The following is a 17318-nucleotide window of genomic DNA, read 5'->3' as shown; positions in this document are numbered from 1 at the left end:
AATTACGACTGTGACGTTGTTTGTCCAGTACCTAGCACAGTGCCTGGTGTATAATACATGCTCAATGAATGCTATTGACTGAATGCCTGTGAAGGAATCCTCAGCTTCTCTAATTTCTTCTTCTATTTTATCGGTGAAATACTAGCATAAGTAGCATTTGTGTTCCTTGATACTGAGCTGAGAAGTTACACTCAGTATATCATTTCATCCTCAGAACAAACTTGAGGTAAAGGACATTGATGCCTGCATCTTCCAGGTAGGGAACTCAGGTTTTAGGAGGTTAAGTAATTTTTCCAAGGTCACACAACTACAAACAAACAAAAAACCGCACTACACACAGAGAATTAGGCCTGGAGGCAATATAGTAAGGACCATTTTAATCTACAGAGTGTGTAGAGTTAAAATGGTTTTGACATCATTTCTACCTATGACATTGACTAGTTATGCTATTTACAGAAAGGCCCTAAATTTCACTAAGATTCAATTTTTCACTTGCTGAAATGCAGGCAAAATACCTGTTTTGTCAATATCACAGGGCTTTAACGAAGGTCATATGATATAAACTATGAAAATATTTTTTAAAAAGTCATATATTGCTATGATTTTAAGTTTCTTATTATGATTAAAAACTTGATAATCCTACACATTCTCTACTCTAGCTATGCTTTTTCTCTGGTAAAAATAACATTAAGAAGAAAATAATAACAATATTGAGAAGCTCATATTAGCACAATTACCAAGATGGAGGATGCTAATGAGTAAATATTATTCCCTGCACATAGTCTATGTGTGCATTTTAATGAGATTTTGAGGATGCATAAACAAAATAACGTATCATAGTCCTTCTGGTAGCTATTGTATTCTGTAAAATTTTCTGGGTAATTGGCAACCCTTAATAGACCTGAATACAGAGAAAATAAACTACTTGGTGTGGGGGAGGGGAGCTGGACAAAGACAAAAGAGAGAAGACAAATGCCTCTGATCTAAGATCAGATTCATTTAGTCATTCTGTGTTCATTAATGGTGGACCTCGAAGTAGCTGCTAATTCAAGTCCACCTTGGTTCAGATCATTCTCCTCCTTGTAGACCTTCTGGGATTTGGTCTTTTGTTCATTTTTGGTGAATTGCAGCCAGCTTTCTCTCTCAGACTCAGGCTTTAGATCGGACACTGACATCGGTCAGCCCTTTCTAGTCATTTCCCTGATTTATGACTTGATCATGTCTTATTTTTTTCCATGATAATTTGATTACTGCCATAAACACATATTAATCTGGTCTTTAGTATCACTGTTAACATAAAAAAGCTGTGCAGATGAATTTAGAAACTAGAAACTTGCCTTGGGACTTGGAAATTTTAATGGGATTGATTTTCTTTGCCATCTTTCTACAACCTGTTCCACCTCTGAAATTACTGATTTTTAATAGGATTTTATAGGCAAGTTTATGAGCAGAATACTCATGTGTACATGTGGTTAGCCTTATCCCTGGCAGTACCATTAAAATACCCTTTCACAGATATCTGTATATTGCTTAGATGTGTTTGGACTAATTAATCCCTACAGAGGCCTGGGACATAAAATGGAAAAGGGTTAAAACTGAACTTGGAGAGTTGTATCTAGCAGACAGGGAGAGGGAGAGTATGAATTGTAATAAAGAAAAGTAGCCAAGTCATAACCAGCCAAATCTCAGAGAAGACAGCCAGAATCTGAAGAAGTAGAATATCAGTGGGTCAGCTCCTAACAAGGTCTGGTCTATCACCATCAAATTCCTCAGATTTTCTGGGTTCTTAGCTTGTAACATAATTCTAGAGCTCTCTGAAAACTTGGGAAAGAATTAATTCATGCAGCTTCTTCTCTCTGCCACCCTGGATCCCTACAGAAAATCAAGCCCCTGTGAAAATCCACCCTCTCCTTTTCACACCCCCACTGGTCTGCAGCTCATCCTCCTGTCTTATGACACAAATGCCTGCGTTTCCTTGGTGCCTTCTGAAACCCTCTGTGTTCTCCTCTTAATTTCTTGGCTCTCACAAGAGGCTCTTCATTCCTCCACGCTTTACCAGTCTTGGAGACTTTTCAATTCTCCTTTACCTTTTATCCTCCACCTTTGGGTAAAATATTTTAATATATTCGATGCTCTGGCTATTCGGGTAGACTACATTTTTTTCTTTTACTACCTATTGTACTTTTCTGCTTCCTGTGTGTTTCCAATGGGCCCTGGGTTCTTTGATGTCTGACTCTCAGTTTTCCTGTTACACTAATCCTGCCCTAATTGAGGGAACCGCAGCAACACAGAGTCCATATAGATAAGACACCCAACATTATGGCCCCTGGTTACTTAACCTGTCACCTCCAACGACCTCTATCTGCACCCTCCTTCAACAATCATCCTCATGGCCAATTACCACGACCTACATCTTTACATTTGAAATCTTACATGAAATATCCTTCAACATCTTATACTGCCATGTTTCTCTCTTCTTTGCTTCCACTGAATGTGCTATTCAATTCATTTGAGCTGTAAACCTTCTAAATCCTTTGCCCTCCTCCTATATTTATTCCCATTGTCTTACTTAGACTTTATCTCACCCAAACTCTCAACTCCTTTAAACCTTGAAGCTGGGTCAATCTGTTTTCTCACTTCCTGCATTCAAACAATCATACAACAAAATGGCATGGTGTCATTATAGATTCATTGTTCCTAACTCAACTGGATCCTCAGTAGCCTGAGAGAAAGCCCCTAGCCAGTCATCTGTTCCTCAGGGTGCCTCTTTCCTAATCCTCAGAACTTTCCTATAGCCTCTATGATTTAAACTTTTCATCTCAGCAGAAAAAAAAATTGCCTTCTACTTTTTAAAAAGAACATAAAATCCAGCAGGGCAGAAATCCATCAATATTCCTCATTTAAACTTACCATGTATCTACAGGTATTTCATCATCATTATTTTCCTTTAGTCACTGAGAAAGATCAGCCCCTCCAGATCCAATCCCTTCCTGCTTCTTCAAGATGTAAAGCAACCAACTATCTTTTTGCCTGTATATTCAGGGTTTTTCCTCTTCACTGGACCTCTCCCTCCTTAAATATTCAAAAAAGGAAGAACAAAATAATATTCTCTACTTACATCTTTCATATTCACTATCTTGTCACTCTCTTTTCTACTAAAGTAAATAATTGTTAACATTTTTTCTCTCCATGCCATACTTCCCACCAAATCTTTTATCCAGCTTTGCCTTGCTGTTTCCTTGAAATTATGCTGGCCACAAACAATTGATTTATTACTAAATCCGACCATAGTTTTATACGTATATCCCTCTTGACCTATTTTGTTGTGTGGATAATTACTCCCTTTCTTGATCTTTTCTCTACACTTAGGTTCTGTGACCCTGCTCACTTATGCCTTCCTATTTGTAGAGTACTTTACACTGCATATTGCAGACTATTGTCTCTGAGTGCCTCCAACCAACCATTTCTGTGATTTTACCACCTATTTAGTAGTATCTGTCTGGAGCTTTTTTCTTTTTCTTTTTTTCTTTTCTTTCTTTATCTGTCTCTTTTATTTCGCTTCTTTCTTATTTCTCTTTTTCCATCCCTATTTCAATCCCTCTTATTCTTTATTTCTGTCTTTATTTCCTTTTTATGTTATGTATTTCTTGCTTTCTTTCTCTTTCTTTCTTTTTTATTCTTTCGTTATTTCTTTCGTTCTTTCTTTCTTTCTCTTCCTTTCCTTCCTTTCCTTCCTTAATTCCCATTACTTTACTTACTTCATTCATTACGTACTACCTCTCATTCCCTAACTCCCATCCTTCCTTCCTTCTTCCCATGATTCTTTATCTAACTGTACCCTGAGAATCTCTATCTTGACTTTTTACAGGAGTCTCAAACTCAGCATACATAAAGACAGATTCTCCCATTGTACCCTATCTAATTTCTGATGCTCCCTTTCATTTTCCTCATCCTTGTTGCTCATCCTGGGCTCCAACATCCACAAAGCAACAAAGCCACACCCTTGATTAACTCTTGAATTCTAATCATTAACATTCAGCCAATCTTCAAATCCTGTCATTCATCTCTAATATATTTTTATATCTTTCTACTTCTTTCCAGCATGGCTATAACTACTTTTGCTAACTTTTTTTTTTGGTTACTAAAAAACATTCCCTGAATATGCATTTCACTGATCTTTCACATTGCTACCCAAGTGGACAGTCTAAAAGGAAAGTTTCAAACTTTTCAGCAAGACATAAAAGATCCTTCATAATTTGGATGCTGTTTGCTTCTGCAGTCTTACCGCTACTGCTTTCAAGCTATTTCTGGCAGACATCATTTCTACAGGACTTACCAGAACTTTCGTATGTTGATCAGATGAAATGTGGAGAAGGCTGGTAAGCAAAATTTCTGAAACATATTTGTTCATGGAATGTTTTCTTTTTCCATAGAATAATTTTAAAAAAATCTCTTAGAACTAGTAGTTTTCAAATTTTGGGAAAATGATCCACTAGACTATCTTGTGTCTAGATTTCATCATCAGAATAAATATTAGTCAAGTATAAAAACCAGTAAGAGAAAGCACATTTCAGAAGAAACTAATCATTAAATCATCACCTTCATGTTGTGTTATAAATAGCCCATCACAGACAGTGACTTTGGGATAATCTGAGAAATATTTCAGATTATAATCAAAGAAATAAAAACAAACATCTATGTGTCTAGATTTATCAAAAAGTTATTTACAAAAACTCCTTTTTAGTATCCAGAAATTGAAGTGTTTTGTTTTAATTATTACCTAATTCTAAGGTCAACACAGGACATAAAACATTTCATATATCATTCAAATGTAACTGCCTTTCTGTAAAAAATTTCCTTAATGCATGGCGTATCTTAGATATTTGAATGGTAAAATGGAAGAATATGAATATCTTCATCAGTAAAAACAGCTTAGAAGCAAAAGTCTTGTTTGTAGCACATACAATGTTAATTTCTAACACCTGGACAATTAAAAAAACCTGGAGATTAAATTGAGATTTGCATTTTCTGCACTGAAGGCAATCAATAACTGGTTGATGAATTTTTTCTGAAAAGATGACCTCTGTTTTAATTGTGTCCAATTATTGTGACACTTTGTGAACTTTTACCTGAACACATCAAACTAAGGTTAAGTATTTCTGAAAGACAGACTTCTGCTTTAAACAGATAGCACATGATGCACAAAGGATAGGCTTTCTTCAATTGTAGAATTCATTTGTAGGCTCTTAAAAATGTCTCTGTGTTACAGTGATGAATGATATAAGAGGTTGACAGAAAGGAAATGAAAGGATGCCTTATTAATGAAGCCAACTCAGTCCTGCCTGCCACTACCACAGCTTTTGCATTGCTGACAGACTTTACACTGGTATAATTTTAACCTGTTAATTGTGTCCTCAACCTTGTCGCTAACCATCTGTGCTAATAGTTTTTGCTCTCTGTTTCTACATTAGAAAGTGCTATTTTCAAATATCTCTTTCCTTGTAAAATTAGAGTGTTAAAAAAATACATGAGTGCTTGGGTTCTGTTACCCAAAATATTCCCTCACATATCTTTCTTTGGAAGCTATTCTTTTTCGTTGTCAGCATTCCAATCTATTTTTATAATGCAATAAAGGAAAAGGAAAAGTACATAAAAGAAAGAGTAAAGAACAAAAATCAAATATGACTCCCCTTTTGCCAAGATTACCCTGCTTTTTTCATCTAAGACTGTAAGTATCTCTTTCCTTCTCTACTAAGTCACTTTCCCCAAAGAAATTGTCAAGTCCAGTTCTGTAAATATTGAAAAACTATTGTTGCCCTCTTTTTTTGTAATGAAGAGAGGGCAGGACTAATTCAAAACTGAAAAGTCAGTAGCTTATCATTAAAAGAGACTGTAAGAATGATGGCCTATGCAGACTATGCATCAACACAAGAAACTGAGAGAACAGCCCAGCAGTTCAACAGATGCATAGCCACACACACTTTTTATTTTTCTTTAGTTGCCCCTGGGATGCTCTATAGATCTCTTTAAATTATAGCTCCAAGTAACCCTTTATATATAACCTCTTCAATCATATTATAATTTTAGGATAGTCTGACATTTACAAAAGTGTGGCAAACATAATACAGAAAATTTTTGTATACTCCAAATACAATTTCCCCTATTGTTAACATCTTACACTACTATGGTTCATTTGTGACAACTTCAGAACCAATACTGATGTGTTATTATTCACTGAACTTCATACCTTGTTAGCTTTTCCTTAGTTTTTATCCAATGCACGTTTTCTGCTTCAAGATCCCATCCAAGTTACCATATTACATTTAGTTACCATGTCTGTTCCCTTAAGCAATTCTCTGCTGTGATAATTTCCTCAGACTTTCCTTACTTTGAATGACCTTGAAAATATTGAGGAGTACTGGACAAATATTTGGTAGGACATCCTTCAGTTTAGATTGTTGATATTATTCTCCTGATTATACTGAGTTTCTGGGATTTGGAGAGAAGACCAAAGAGAGAAAATGCTGTTCTTATGACATCATACCAAAGATACACACTATCACCATGACCTATTATTGATGTTTCCTGACTGAGGTAGTGCTTATCAGGTTTCAGAATCATAAAGTTCCTACTTTTCTCCATATCAATATTGGGAGGAAGTCACTATCTGCAGCTCACACTTAAGGATCTGGGAGTTAGGCTCCCTCTCTTTGATGATGGGTTCTTTATGTAAGTTATTTGGAATTCTTCTGTACAGATCTTTTTTCTCTCATTTATTTATTTAGTCACTTATTCATAAAAGAATGTATTCACAGATATTCATTTAATACATTAGGTTATACTAAAGTATTTATTTTGCTGATAAAATTTTCCATGAGTAGTGTAGTTGAGTAGTGTAGTTTTTCTGGCAAGTGAGATGCTTCTGTGTATTCCTTGCCCCAGCTGTGGAGAGAGTCCTGTTTCCTTTTATTGCAGAATAACATTAGGATGTCTTTACATTTTGAATGAAACAGGTACTGATTGGATCTACAGCAATGTAAAAGAATCTAGAGTTGCTTTTGCTAAGGAACACAACTGGTCAAAAAGAAAAAAAAAACATGTCCCTTTACAGATAATCTGTTTGACAACTACCATGGAATAGATGGGGAGAGGTTAAGAATGGTATAAGAAACAGAGAATTCAAAGAATTTATATGTATAACCCATGGACAAGAACTAAGTAGGGGAATACTGGGGGGTTGGGGGTGCAAGGTGGGGGGGGAAGAAAGGGGGAAACTGGGAGAACTGTAATAGCATAGTCAATAAAATATACTTTTAAAAAAAGAAACAAAAAAGAATATGTTAAGATCACTGTACTCTTTCAGATGAAACATATGTGAAAGAATTTAGGACATGAGAAAGACAAAAATAAAACTATGCAAATCTTTGAGGAAAAGAATCATGTCTCATGGTTTCCATCCCTACAGTGCCTCACAATATGCCTTTAATTAATGTCCTTCATAAATATTTGCTGATCAATTTAGGATTAACATAAATCTAAATTTAAAACATATATGTTTTTATTTATTTATTTCTAGAGAGAGGTGGAGGAAGGGAGAAAGTGAGGGAGAAAAACACTGACCAGCTGCCTTTTCCATTTCCCCCAACTGGGGACGTGGTCTGCAATCCAGGCATGTGCCCTGACTGAGAATCGAACCAGCAACCTTTTGGTTCACAGGCCAACTCATTGGATTGGTTCAGTCCAATGAGTCACACTAGCCAGGGCTAAATTTTTGTTTGATGCATGTGGAAGAAAAGAAAAGGTGAATGCCAAAGATTTATAAACCCTAAGTTTCTATGTGCCCATAACTTACTCTATTTTTCAATGTGTAGTCTGTATGCTGTAAAAAAAAAGTTTGATTCATAAGTCATATTAAGTTGAGTACCATCAATTTTTTTTCTCTTATTACTTTAAAACCCTGAATGTCTCCAAGCTCCTACACACATGACTTTGGAACACTTAAGTGATTCTTTATTTTCTTTGGAATAAAATTTGCTCTCCTAGGTTGTGGAGAAAAGGGGACCCTAGTGCACTGTTGGTGGGACTGCAGACTGGTACAGCCATTATGGAAAACAGTATGGAACTTCCTCAGAAAACTAAAAATGGATCTGCCTTTTGACCCTGCAATTCCCCTGCTGGGACTATATCCTAAGAACCCTAAAACACCAATACAAAAGAACCTTTGCACCCCAATGTTCATAGCAAGACAATTTATAATAGCTAAGTGCTAGAAGCAACCTAGATGCCCATCAGTAAATGAATGGATCAAAAAACTATGGTACATTCACATAATGGAATTCTATGCAGCAGAAAGAAAGAAGGAGCTCCTACCCTTTTCAACAGCTTGGATGGAGCTGGAAAGCATTATGCTAAGCGAAACAAGCCAGGCGGTGAGGGACAAATACCATATGATCTCACCTTTAACAGGAACCTAAACAACAAAACAAAGAAACAAGCAAAATATAGTCAAAGACACCGAAATAGAGGATAGGCTGACAGTGACCAGAGGGGAGAGAAGAGGGAATTTCAGGGGAGAATGGGTAGGGTTTACAGGAAAAAATTTAAAGGACACATGGACAAAAACTAGAGGGGGGCGGTAATGGGAGGGACATGGGGAGGGATGGGTGCGCAGGCTGGAATGGGAGTAAAAGGCAGAAAACTGTACTTGAACAATGATTAAAATAAAAGTAAAAAAAAAAATTGCTCTCCTGAATATTAAAAGCATTGAAATAACTTGCAAGCATTGTGAAAAAGATATTCCTTAGCATGACATCAGTCTGCTAGCACCTGCAGACCTCTTAATGGATAATTAGTATGCAAAAGAATGTCTAATTTTAGGTATAGTAAAATGTTTATCACAATTGAAATATAAAGATAAAATATAATAAAACATAATACAATTATTTCATAAGGAAGATGATATTGTTTATATCCGACTCTAGGATAAATAGGTTCAAATTAATTCCATTTCCTAGTAAAATTAAATATAAACTTTTGATTATATCTATTAATATTCACCACAAGCATAAAGAGGCTCTGTTCCATAGTTTTGAATACTGAGATCCAACTTCTGGTGCTTCATGATATATTAAGTCAACATATCATGCTCAAAACTAAAAGGTTAAATAATTCAACTCACTCAACTATTAGCAAGTCAAGTGTAAATGGCTTTCTAATTTACTCTTCAGTGATATTTTCTCTGAAATAATTTTTTCATGATCTAACACAGCATATGGATGCGATTTTTAAATATGCTCAACAATATCACATCAATATATTTCTTAGCCAAGTAGGAGATAAAGGAAATTATTAAGTATTGGGAAATATCAATCTACAAGTGACCAGGTCTTTTGCATGATTTTCTTTTGGTCTTGTTAAGAGATCCCATTATCTTTATTTCAGAAAAGTCATTTCTCAGACAATGAGTAAGTGGTTTGGGCTGTGTCAGACACTGAATATATCTTTGAGAAATGGTACTTGAGGGGTGACTTGAAACTACAGACATGGCAATGTTGGTTTTGAGAAGAAATGTTTGTTTCCTCCCTCTCATTTCAAAAGTGCCTTTCTTTTCAACAACCCATATACTCTAGAAGAGAAAAGCAGAGTTTTATATTCGCTATGCATACCTTTAAACAGCATACTTCATGCCTATAATCTTATTATATTTCCAATGTTCATTATTAGCTTTTTTGATTTTGAACTATGGCCGGGATTAATTAGATTGGCTGCTCACCTGTCTCTGGCCTAAAGCTAGCTTAAATATTGGCACTAAGATACCACCATTTACATTCACTTGTTAACACTGTTCCCTGGGGTACAATACTGGTGTTAATTCACTTTTAATTTCAATAGAATATTGTCTGAGGTTTTTCAAAAGAATAATAAGCATTAACTAAAGAAATAAGAAATATGTTAATTTTTATACTATATTTATAACATATTATATGTTAAAAATTTTCTCTACCAGCACACATTTTTGGTGAACAAAATGTTCTTCATGTATATGAATTATACATATGCTAACAATCTGTTGTATACACATCTGAGCCTTGATGTAACTATTAGCCAGACAAAACTATCAGCTAGAATACGAGACAATAAGAGTTTCTCCTTGATATTGTCTGCCATTTATTAGTTCTCATTAATAGTCATTTAAGAAGGTATTTTTGCCAGTAACTTGTTCTGTTTTCTTTCTAAACAACATATTCATTTTTAACTTGGCCACTGGTTTTATAAAATCTTCAGCAATTGTATGATGTCTCTTTTTGAAAATGCCATGAAATTTGAATGCATCACATAGCTATCTGACAAGGTTGCATAAAAGACAGTGCACTGGGGACTAGGGACAAATGAATTACAGTTGTCCTACAAAATGGAATTTAAATTATCCATCAAAATTAATTTATATTTTATTGAAACAAATTGATCAGTACTAATAAAAATTTAAGATGTGTATACTATAAGTTAGAAATAGAATAGTGTAATACTTAAAGACATGGGGTTTGGAATCATTTGTACTGGTTATAATTCTAGCTTTCTGTGGACCTTTGTCAAATTATTCACCTGTATTAATCCTCAATTGCCTGTTTGGCTAAACAGAGTTAATGCTGGAACTTGTCTCACAGGGTTGTTGTAATAATAATGATATATATGGGATAATAATATATAGTATATAATATACTATATATTTTGTACAATATATAAAAAATTCACTTAACATTGTGAATATCACACAGTTGGCATTTAATCATTGGAGGCTACATTTGAGAACTGGAAGAAAAATATTTGGAGAGGGACACTGAAAGTTTTGTAGAAAGATAAAAGCATTGCTTGCAACATATAAATGTTAGATATAAGGTAAATGTTCTTAAATAAGTAATTGGTAAAAAATTATGGTCCAAACAAATAATAAAATGCTATCCAGTTCTTAAACAACACTACTGACTCATATGTGTTGATATAAAAAACATCCAAGAAGTATAAGAAGGCAAAATAAACTTACAAAATTCTATGTAAGGTATGATCCCATGAAGGAAAGCTATTAGCCTTATATATGAAGAGAAAAGATTTAAAATATACACACCAAAATATTAACCTTGTTCTTTTTATCTCTTGGTATTAACTGTGCTTTTATAATGAGAATATGTTAATTTATAATCAGAAAATGTTTTACTTTAAAAGTGCGTTTTTCTTTCTCTCTGTTCACATCTCTTGGTTTTTCACATTTAATTCTCTCCAAAACTCTTGTATCTAATGTTTTTAACTTTGTTAACCTCATATTTTGTGGGATTCTGTGTTTGGAAATCAGGAAAAGGGATGGAAACATCCTTAAACACACATCTTTAAACATACGTGCCTGAAATCATTTAAAAATTCACTCCTATGTAGTTCAATTATTAAGTTTCTAGAGTAAAAAAAGAAACAAAATGGAACTATCATCATTTAACATTGGACCTATGGCCTTACAAATAAATATCTCTACAAAGATCAAAAATAAGATTTATATTTTACTTGAGAGACTTACTAATTTTACAAATAATTTTGAACAGGATATAAACTGCACAGGCATGCAAAACCATGAAAAACAAAAATAATTTTAGGTCATTCTAGAAATTAACAGTTTGTAATCTCTCCTATAGAGTTGTACAACTAATATTTAACATTGTTGAAAATGTATTACATGTGAGGCACTATGTCCAATCTATGAACTATATAACCTCATTCCGTTAACTGCCTGGGGAGATGGGAGGTAGTTTTATCTTCATTTCCTAGATAAGAACATGCAGCCTAGAGTGGTTAAATGATTTTTCCCAGGGTTCCTTAATCAGCAATTTGTATAGCTGAGATCTAAGTCCCACTAGGCTGCAATCACCATTTATTAACTGAATTTTAAGACATACTTGTATTTTTTTGAATCAACTACTCTCAAGTATTTGCAATTACTTCATTACTATTTTCCTTTTCTGAGTTTTACTTTATTTTTGTACTCTTCTGCTGGCTGCTTTCATAGTTATATAACTAAAGCACCATAGCAGTGAAGGTAATATTTAAAGCAAAGTATTGGCTTCTGAATATGGGAAAATTTGCTATGAGTTCTACTCCCTAGGGCATTTTTTGGATATGGGTATTTAAAGTTTTTAACTGTGATCCATAGTAAGAAACACACTTTACATCATCACCCAGCACATATACACACACACAAACATGTGACACACACATGAACAAACCATCCTGTCCACAGTGTGCAAAAATAATACAAAGTGCACTGAACTAAGCAGAATAATACTCTTTTTGCATTTTTGTCTAGCATTTTTAGAAAAAGTGTTTGTATTTAGGTCTTTATTTTGGTGATTATGTTTCATTAAGATGTTTAAGAGAACTTACAGCAACTGACATATGCTTCTTTTGGCTCAACACATTCTATTCGAGTCTCTCAAAACACCTTAAAAATTATTCCTCATATCAAAAGTTTGTGTCAACCACCAAAAGGAGAACATGAACAAAATACATGAGTAAGTGTAAATGGCTAATAAAAAGTGCCAAGGAGAATGTTGACAGATGCCCAAACTGACCCCCTACCCCTTCACTACAAGTCCAAGGGCAATTTTCAGCTTTTTTGTAGAGATATTAAGATAGGCTTCTATATTATATATTTTCTACAGTCTAATTCATCTTTATCATCTGAACCATGGTTCTGTTGTGGAATGCACACCTACACATGACAGCTAGATGCAACACGCAGCCAAAGCCAGAGGGCACATTCTCTTTGGGGCAGAAGAACCAACATTCTGCTCATTTCAGAAGCAGCTTATAAATGCTTGTAGGGAAAAGGACAGAGGATATGTAAGTTCTTACAGTCTTTGTATTGTGCTCAATTGCCCTAAATGATGTTGAGTATTAAAACAATAAGTTTAATGGAGAGAGACAAAATTGCTATCCCAAATAATTTATTATTTATTTGTGCAGAAAAATATAAGAAATTACACGAAAAACAAAAGTCTTTCATATTTGTTCCAACATCGTGATGCAAATGTAGTCAGTTCTCCCGTCTCTAAACCCTGCAACTACTGATCTGTTTCCTGCCTCTATGTTTTGTCTTTTCTAAAATTTCATACGTATGGAATTACACAATATTTAGTCATTTGGGTCTGCAGCTTCCACTTAACAAAATGCACTTAAGATGCAACCAGGAGGCCCTCAGCCATCTCTCTGTTGTGGTAGCCGCTTGTCTTCATCTCCCGAGCCAGGACAGCACGCCACAAGAAGAGTGACCTCTACTCCTGTTTTCACAATGGAGGGCTTTGGGAAGACTTTCAGCTCTGAGGAAGAAAGTGACTATTGGAAATATCTGGCTATGACCTACAAGCAAAGGGCAGAGAATACACAAGCAGAGCTCTGAGGATTCCAGGAGGGAAGCTGAGAATACGAAGCTGAATTGGAGATACAGCTACAACAAATTGAAACCAGGGACAGGGACGTCCTGTTGGAAAATAACCACCTTTGCATGGAACTAGAAACCATCAAGGAGAAGTTTGAGATGCAACATTCTGAAGACTACCAGCATATCTCTGCCTTGGAGGATGGCCCAGCCCAGACAAAGGCAATTAAAGATCAGCTGCAGAAATATGTCAGACAGCTAGAGCAAGCAAACGATATCTTGGAAAGAGTGAAGTGGGCTACAGTTATGTTTCTGGAAGACTGTGAGCAGGGCTTGAAACAAGCTTTCAAGAGAAAAGTCTTCCTGGAAAGTAAGTTTGATGAGAAAGAGAATCTCCTAGAAGCTGTTCAGAGATTAAAGGATAAAGCCAGTGATTTGGGGCAGGAATTGGCTGTGCAGCAAAAGCAGGAGAAGCCCAGAACCCCCACGCCCAGCTCAATGGAAGCTGAAAGGACAGACACAGCTGTGTGGGCCACTGGCTGCTTGACATCCACCCCCACGGCTCACCAGGGGCCCAGCTGTAGCTGAACCACACCAGGGACATTGAGACGTGGGGTAGGTGACTCCATGGGAGGGATCCCCCTCATGCCTGCAGCCCGCTATCAGCCCTCAACACCATGGGGGACCTGCTGCAGAAAGTAGAGGTGCTGGAGTCCCACTGGGAATTCTGTGTATGAGCAGTCTCCAAACCGAACAAATGGCCCCCCCTCAAGGTTGGGGAGCAACAACAGAGATGATGGGGACAGATGGCCAAGCAGCACCTGCATGCTACTGGGTGATATAGGGAAAACTGAGACACAGTAACACTGCTCCTGACTCTTGATATTCAATTATAACTGTGGGCCCAATGATAGTCAGTCTGTAACAGCTATAATGTCCACTTAATTTGGTTTGCTCTGTCTGAAGGTTGGGAAAATGCCTGGAGTTTGGGAAGCCACCTTCAAACCTGTCCTCACCACTGCTGCCATCAGCCCAGAGTGTAGTCAGGATGTTGCTTTAGGAAACCCACAGATGTGAAGCTACTGGTGCCTGTGAAGGAGCTGTTACCTTTATCCTCTTCACACTAGGTTTTTGTTTTTTAAGTTAGTTTGAGAAATATGGGCATGCAGTCCCACTAGCCAATGACTGAGGCCATTCATTGGTGGTTGACCCTGTGAAATGTTGTCTCTTAATCCCCAGCCTCTTTGCTAGTGTGTTAAAGGACAGAAAAGCTGGACCCTCTGGAAAGGGTTTTGAAGATGTGGGTGCTGAGGCTACGCCATCATTTTGAACTGACCCAAGTCCTGACTGGTCTTGAGAGGTATTGTGAATATCTGAAGACACCTCACAAGGGGGATCTGAACTCACCTCAGGCTCACCTCAGCCCCATTTAGCTGGAGCTTTCTTCTAGAGCTAAGTCTCCCAACACTGTGTAGCACAGCAAGGATCCATGCAAAGAAGTCATATCTAGGAGCAGATGGCAGATTAGGCATGTGCTTATTAAAACTGGTGTAGTGTACTTCCCACACTTTTTCATCTGCCTCTTGTTGAAGGTTTTACAGGTGTGCTTGAGTCTCAGAGTACATTTTATGTACAGTGGTCAGTGGGAAATACGTGTCCTTTTTACGTCTGCCCTGACTATTCGTTGTCCTGAGCCCCATCCCTGACATGGGGATGACCTCCTCTTCAGGACCCTCAAGGTCATTGGGATGCAGTGGCCTTGGAAATATAGTCTTTAAGAACAAGATTTCATTCAAGGCCATGACGAAATAATCAGGGTGGCCTTCAAATAAAATTAAACCACCAGGATTGTTGTTGGAAGCTTCCTTGTCAAAGAAGAAAGAAACATAGGACTTCCAGCCTGGACAGTGTATACACTTAGCTCTGCTCGTTGTGAAGTGCTATCTCACACTTTTAGTCACAAGTAAAAAGAAGACATGAATTCAAGAGCATGTGTGTGTAGTTGAATGACCTTACTTTTGTTACTAAGTTATTTTTTCCAAAAGAACAGCAAAAATATTCTCGATTTGAAAATAGAACTTTTCAAGTGCTACTGAAATTCTACAGAGAATTAAACTTCAGGGTCTGGTTCATTATCCTAGAAACATTCTAACCTGTATTGATATAAGATGTACTTCTATATTTTTAAAGAACAATAAAATCAATAGAAACCAAAAAACATGTATCCATGATATTGCATGAATTAATAATGGTTTCCTTTTTACAGCTGAATAGTATTCCATTGTATAAAAATGCTACAGTTTGTTCATGTATTCACTACTTGAAGAACACTTTTGTAATTATAGATAAAAGTGCTATAAATATTCACATATAGGTTTCTGTGTGAAGTTTCAGATTCATGTTGGTAAAAAGCTAAGAGTGGGACTGCTGGATCATATGGTAAGTATATGTTTAATTTTATAAATAAAACTGGCATGCGGTTTTCCAATGTGGCAGTATCATTTGTAATTTCCATCAGCAGTGAAGGACAGTGCCTGTGACTGTGTGCTTGCTAGCATTCGATATTGTCAGATTTAAATATACATATATACCATTTTAATAGGCATCTCATTGTGACTTTAATTTTGTATCTCTCTTAACTAAGGGTGGTAAAAATACTCCCATATACTTATTGGCTATCTATACATCTTTTTCTTTTTTTTGGTGTTCAGATCTTTCACCTATTTTTAAAATGGGTTGTTTATTTTCTTCTTATTAAGTTTTAACAGTTCTTTATGTATTCTAGATGTAAATCCTTTATCAGCTATGTGACTTATAAGCCTGAAGCTTATATTTTCACTATTTTAACAATGTCTTTCACATAACCATTTAAAATAATCCTTCCTTCCTTCCTTCCTTCCTCTGCAATGGGGAAGGGTGTTAATTCCCTTTTAGTACAAAAGAACGTGCACACTGAATCAAATTATAAAAAAGTTCAATATGTCTCACAGCCTGGAGATTTTATCCACAATTTCTTGTATAATTTGTCAATAATTTCTCAAATATATGTTGTTCTATAAAATGTCATTTTAGTCAGATATGTAGGGCTTGATGATTTTTTGCTCATTAAAAATTTGAAGTTATATACTTCATTGGTGTGCTCTGATATCAGCCTACAAAAGTCATTAGGTAGCAGAATTATAACTTTAGATCAAGAGTCCTTTGGAAAATAATTGTACAATACAATAGCTACTAGACACGTGGGACTGTAGAGTACGTGAAATGTGGCTAGTATAAATTAAATTACATTTAATTTTAATTAATTTAAATTTGAAAACTGATACTCAATTTAGTTATTGAAAATTTTTTAAAATGTGTGAAACAACTTGGCTCCGTGACTTACTCTTTTCAGCTATAAATTTTATGAAATTTAAATACAGATCAAATATATCCAATAAAAATTCAGTATTCAAAAGATCTAAATTGAGATGTGATATAAGTACACACTGGATTTCAAGGACTTAGTATGCAAAAAAAAAGAATGTTAAATGTCTCATTAATAGTTTTCCTATTGTTCACATGTTTAATGACTGTGCTTTGATAATATAAAATTAAATAAAATGTATTATAAAAACCCACTATACCTGTTGTGTTTTTTCCTTTATAAATGTGACCACAAGAAAAATTTAAATTACATATGTCGCTCATGTTATATTTCTATTAGACAACACTGCTTTAGAACCATATATTGTGTATTAAATTATATTTTTGTATCAAAAGACATTCATTGAGTGTTCTAAAAAGGCATGCTAATGCCTGTCTGTTCAGCACAACTTCCAACGCGCACACCATAATCAGGCACACCTTATTCACCTGCCTTTGCAGAGAAGGATCAAGTCTCACTGAATTTCAAGTCCCTTGT

General features: G+C 35.7%; 1 protein-coding gene and 1 pseudogene across 3 annotated transcripts in view; one reads left to right on the top strand and one right to left on the bottom strand.

Annotated features, from left to right (window-relative positions):
* The window catches only part of FUT9 (fucosyltransferase 9), a 154808-nt gene that overhangs the window by 61734 nt on the left and 75756 nt on the right, over nucleotides 1–17318 (bottom strand). Inside the window, exon 3 of one of the 3 annotated variants that reach the window (XM_036024489.1) lies at nucleotides 14552–15570. The exons of the other annotated variants lie outside the window; for them this stretch is intronic. Coding sequence (XP_035880382.1) covers nucleotides 15566–15570 — 5 coding nt within the window. The 3' untranslated portion in view covers nucleotides 14552–15565. Of the gene's footprint in view, nucleotides 1–14551; nucleotides 15571–17318 lie in introns of those variants that run through there. 3 annotated transcript variants of the gene reach the window in all.
* Nucleotides 10753–14506, top strand: LOC118500275 (annotated as a pseudogene).

Source organism: Phyllostomus discolor, chromosome 4 (genome assembly GCF_004126475.2).
Source record: "Phyllostomus discolor isolate MPI-MPIP mPhyDis1 chromosome 4, mPhyDis1.pri.v3, whole genome shotgun sequence".
Taxonomy (NCBI): Eukaryota; Metazoa; Chordata; class Mammalia; order Chiroptera; family Phyllostomidae; genus Phyllostomus; species Phyllostomus discolor.
This window is presented reverse-complemented; position numbering and strand designations above follow the sequence as displayed.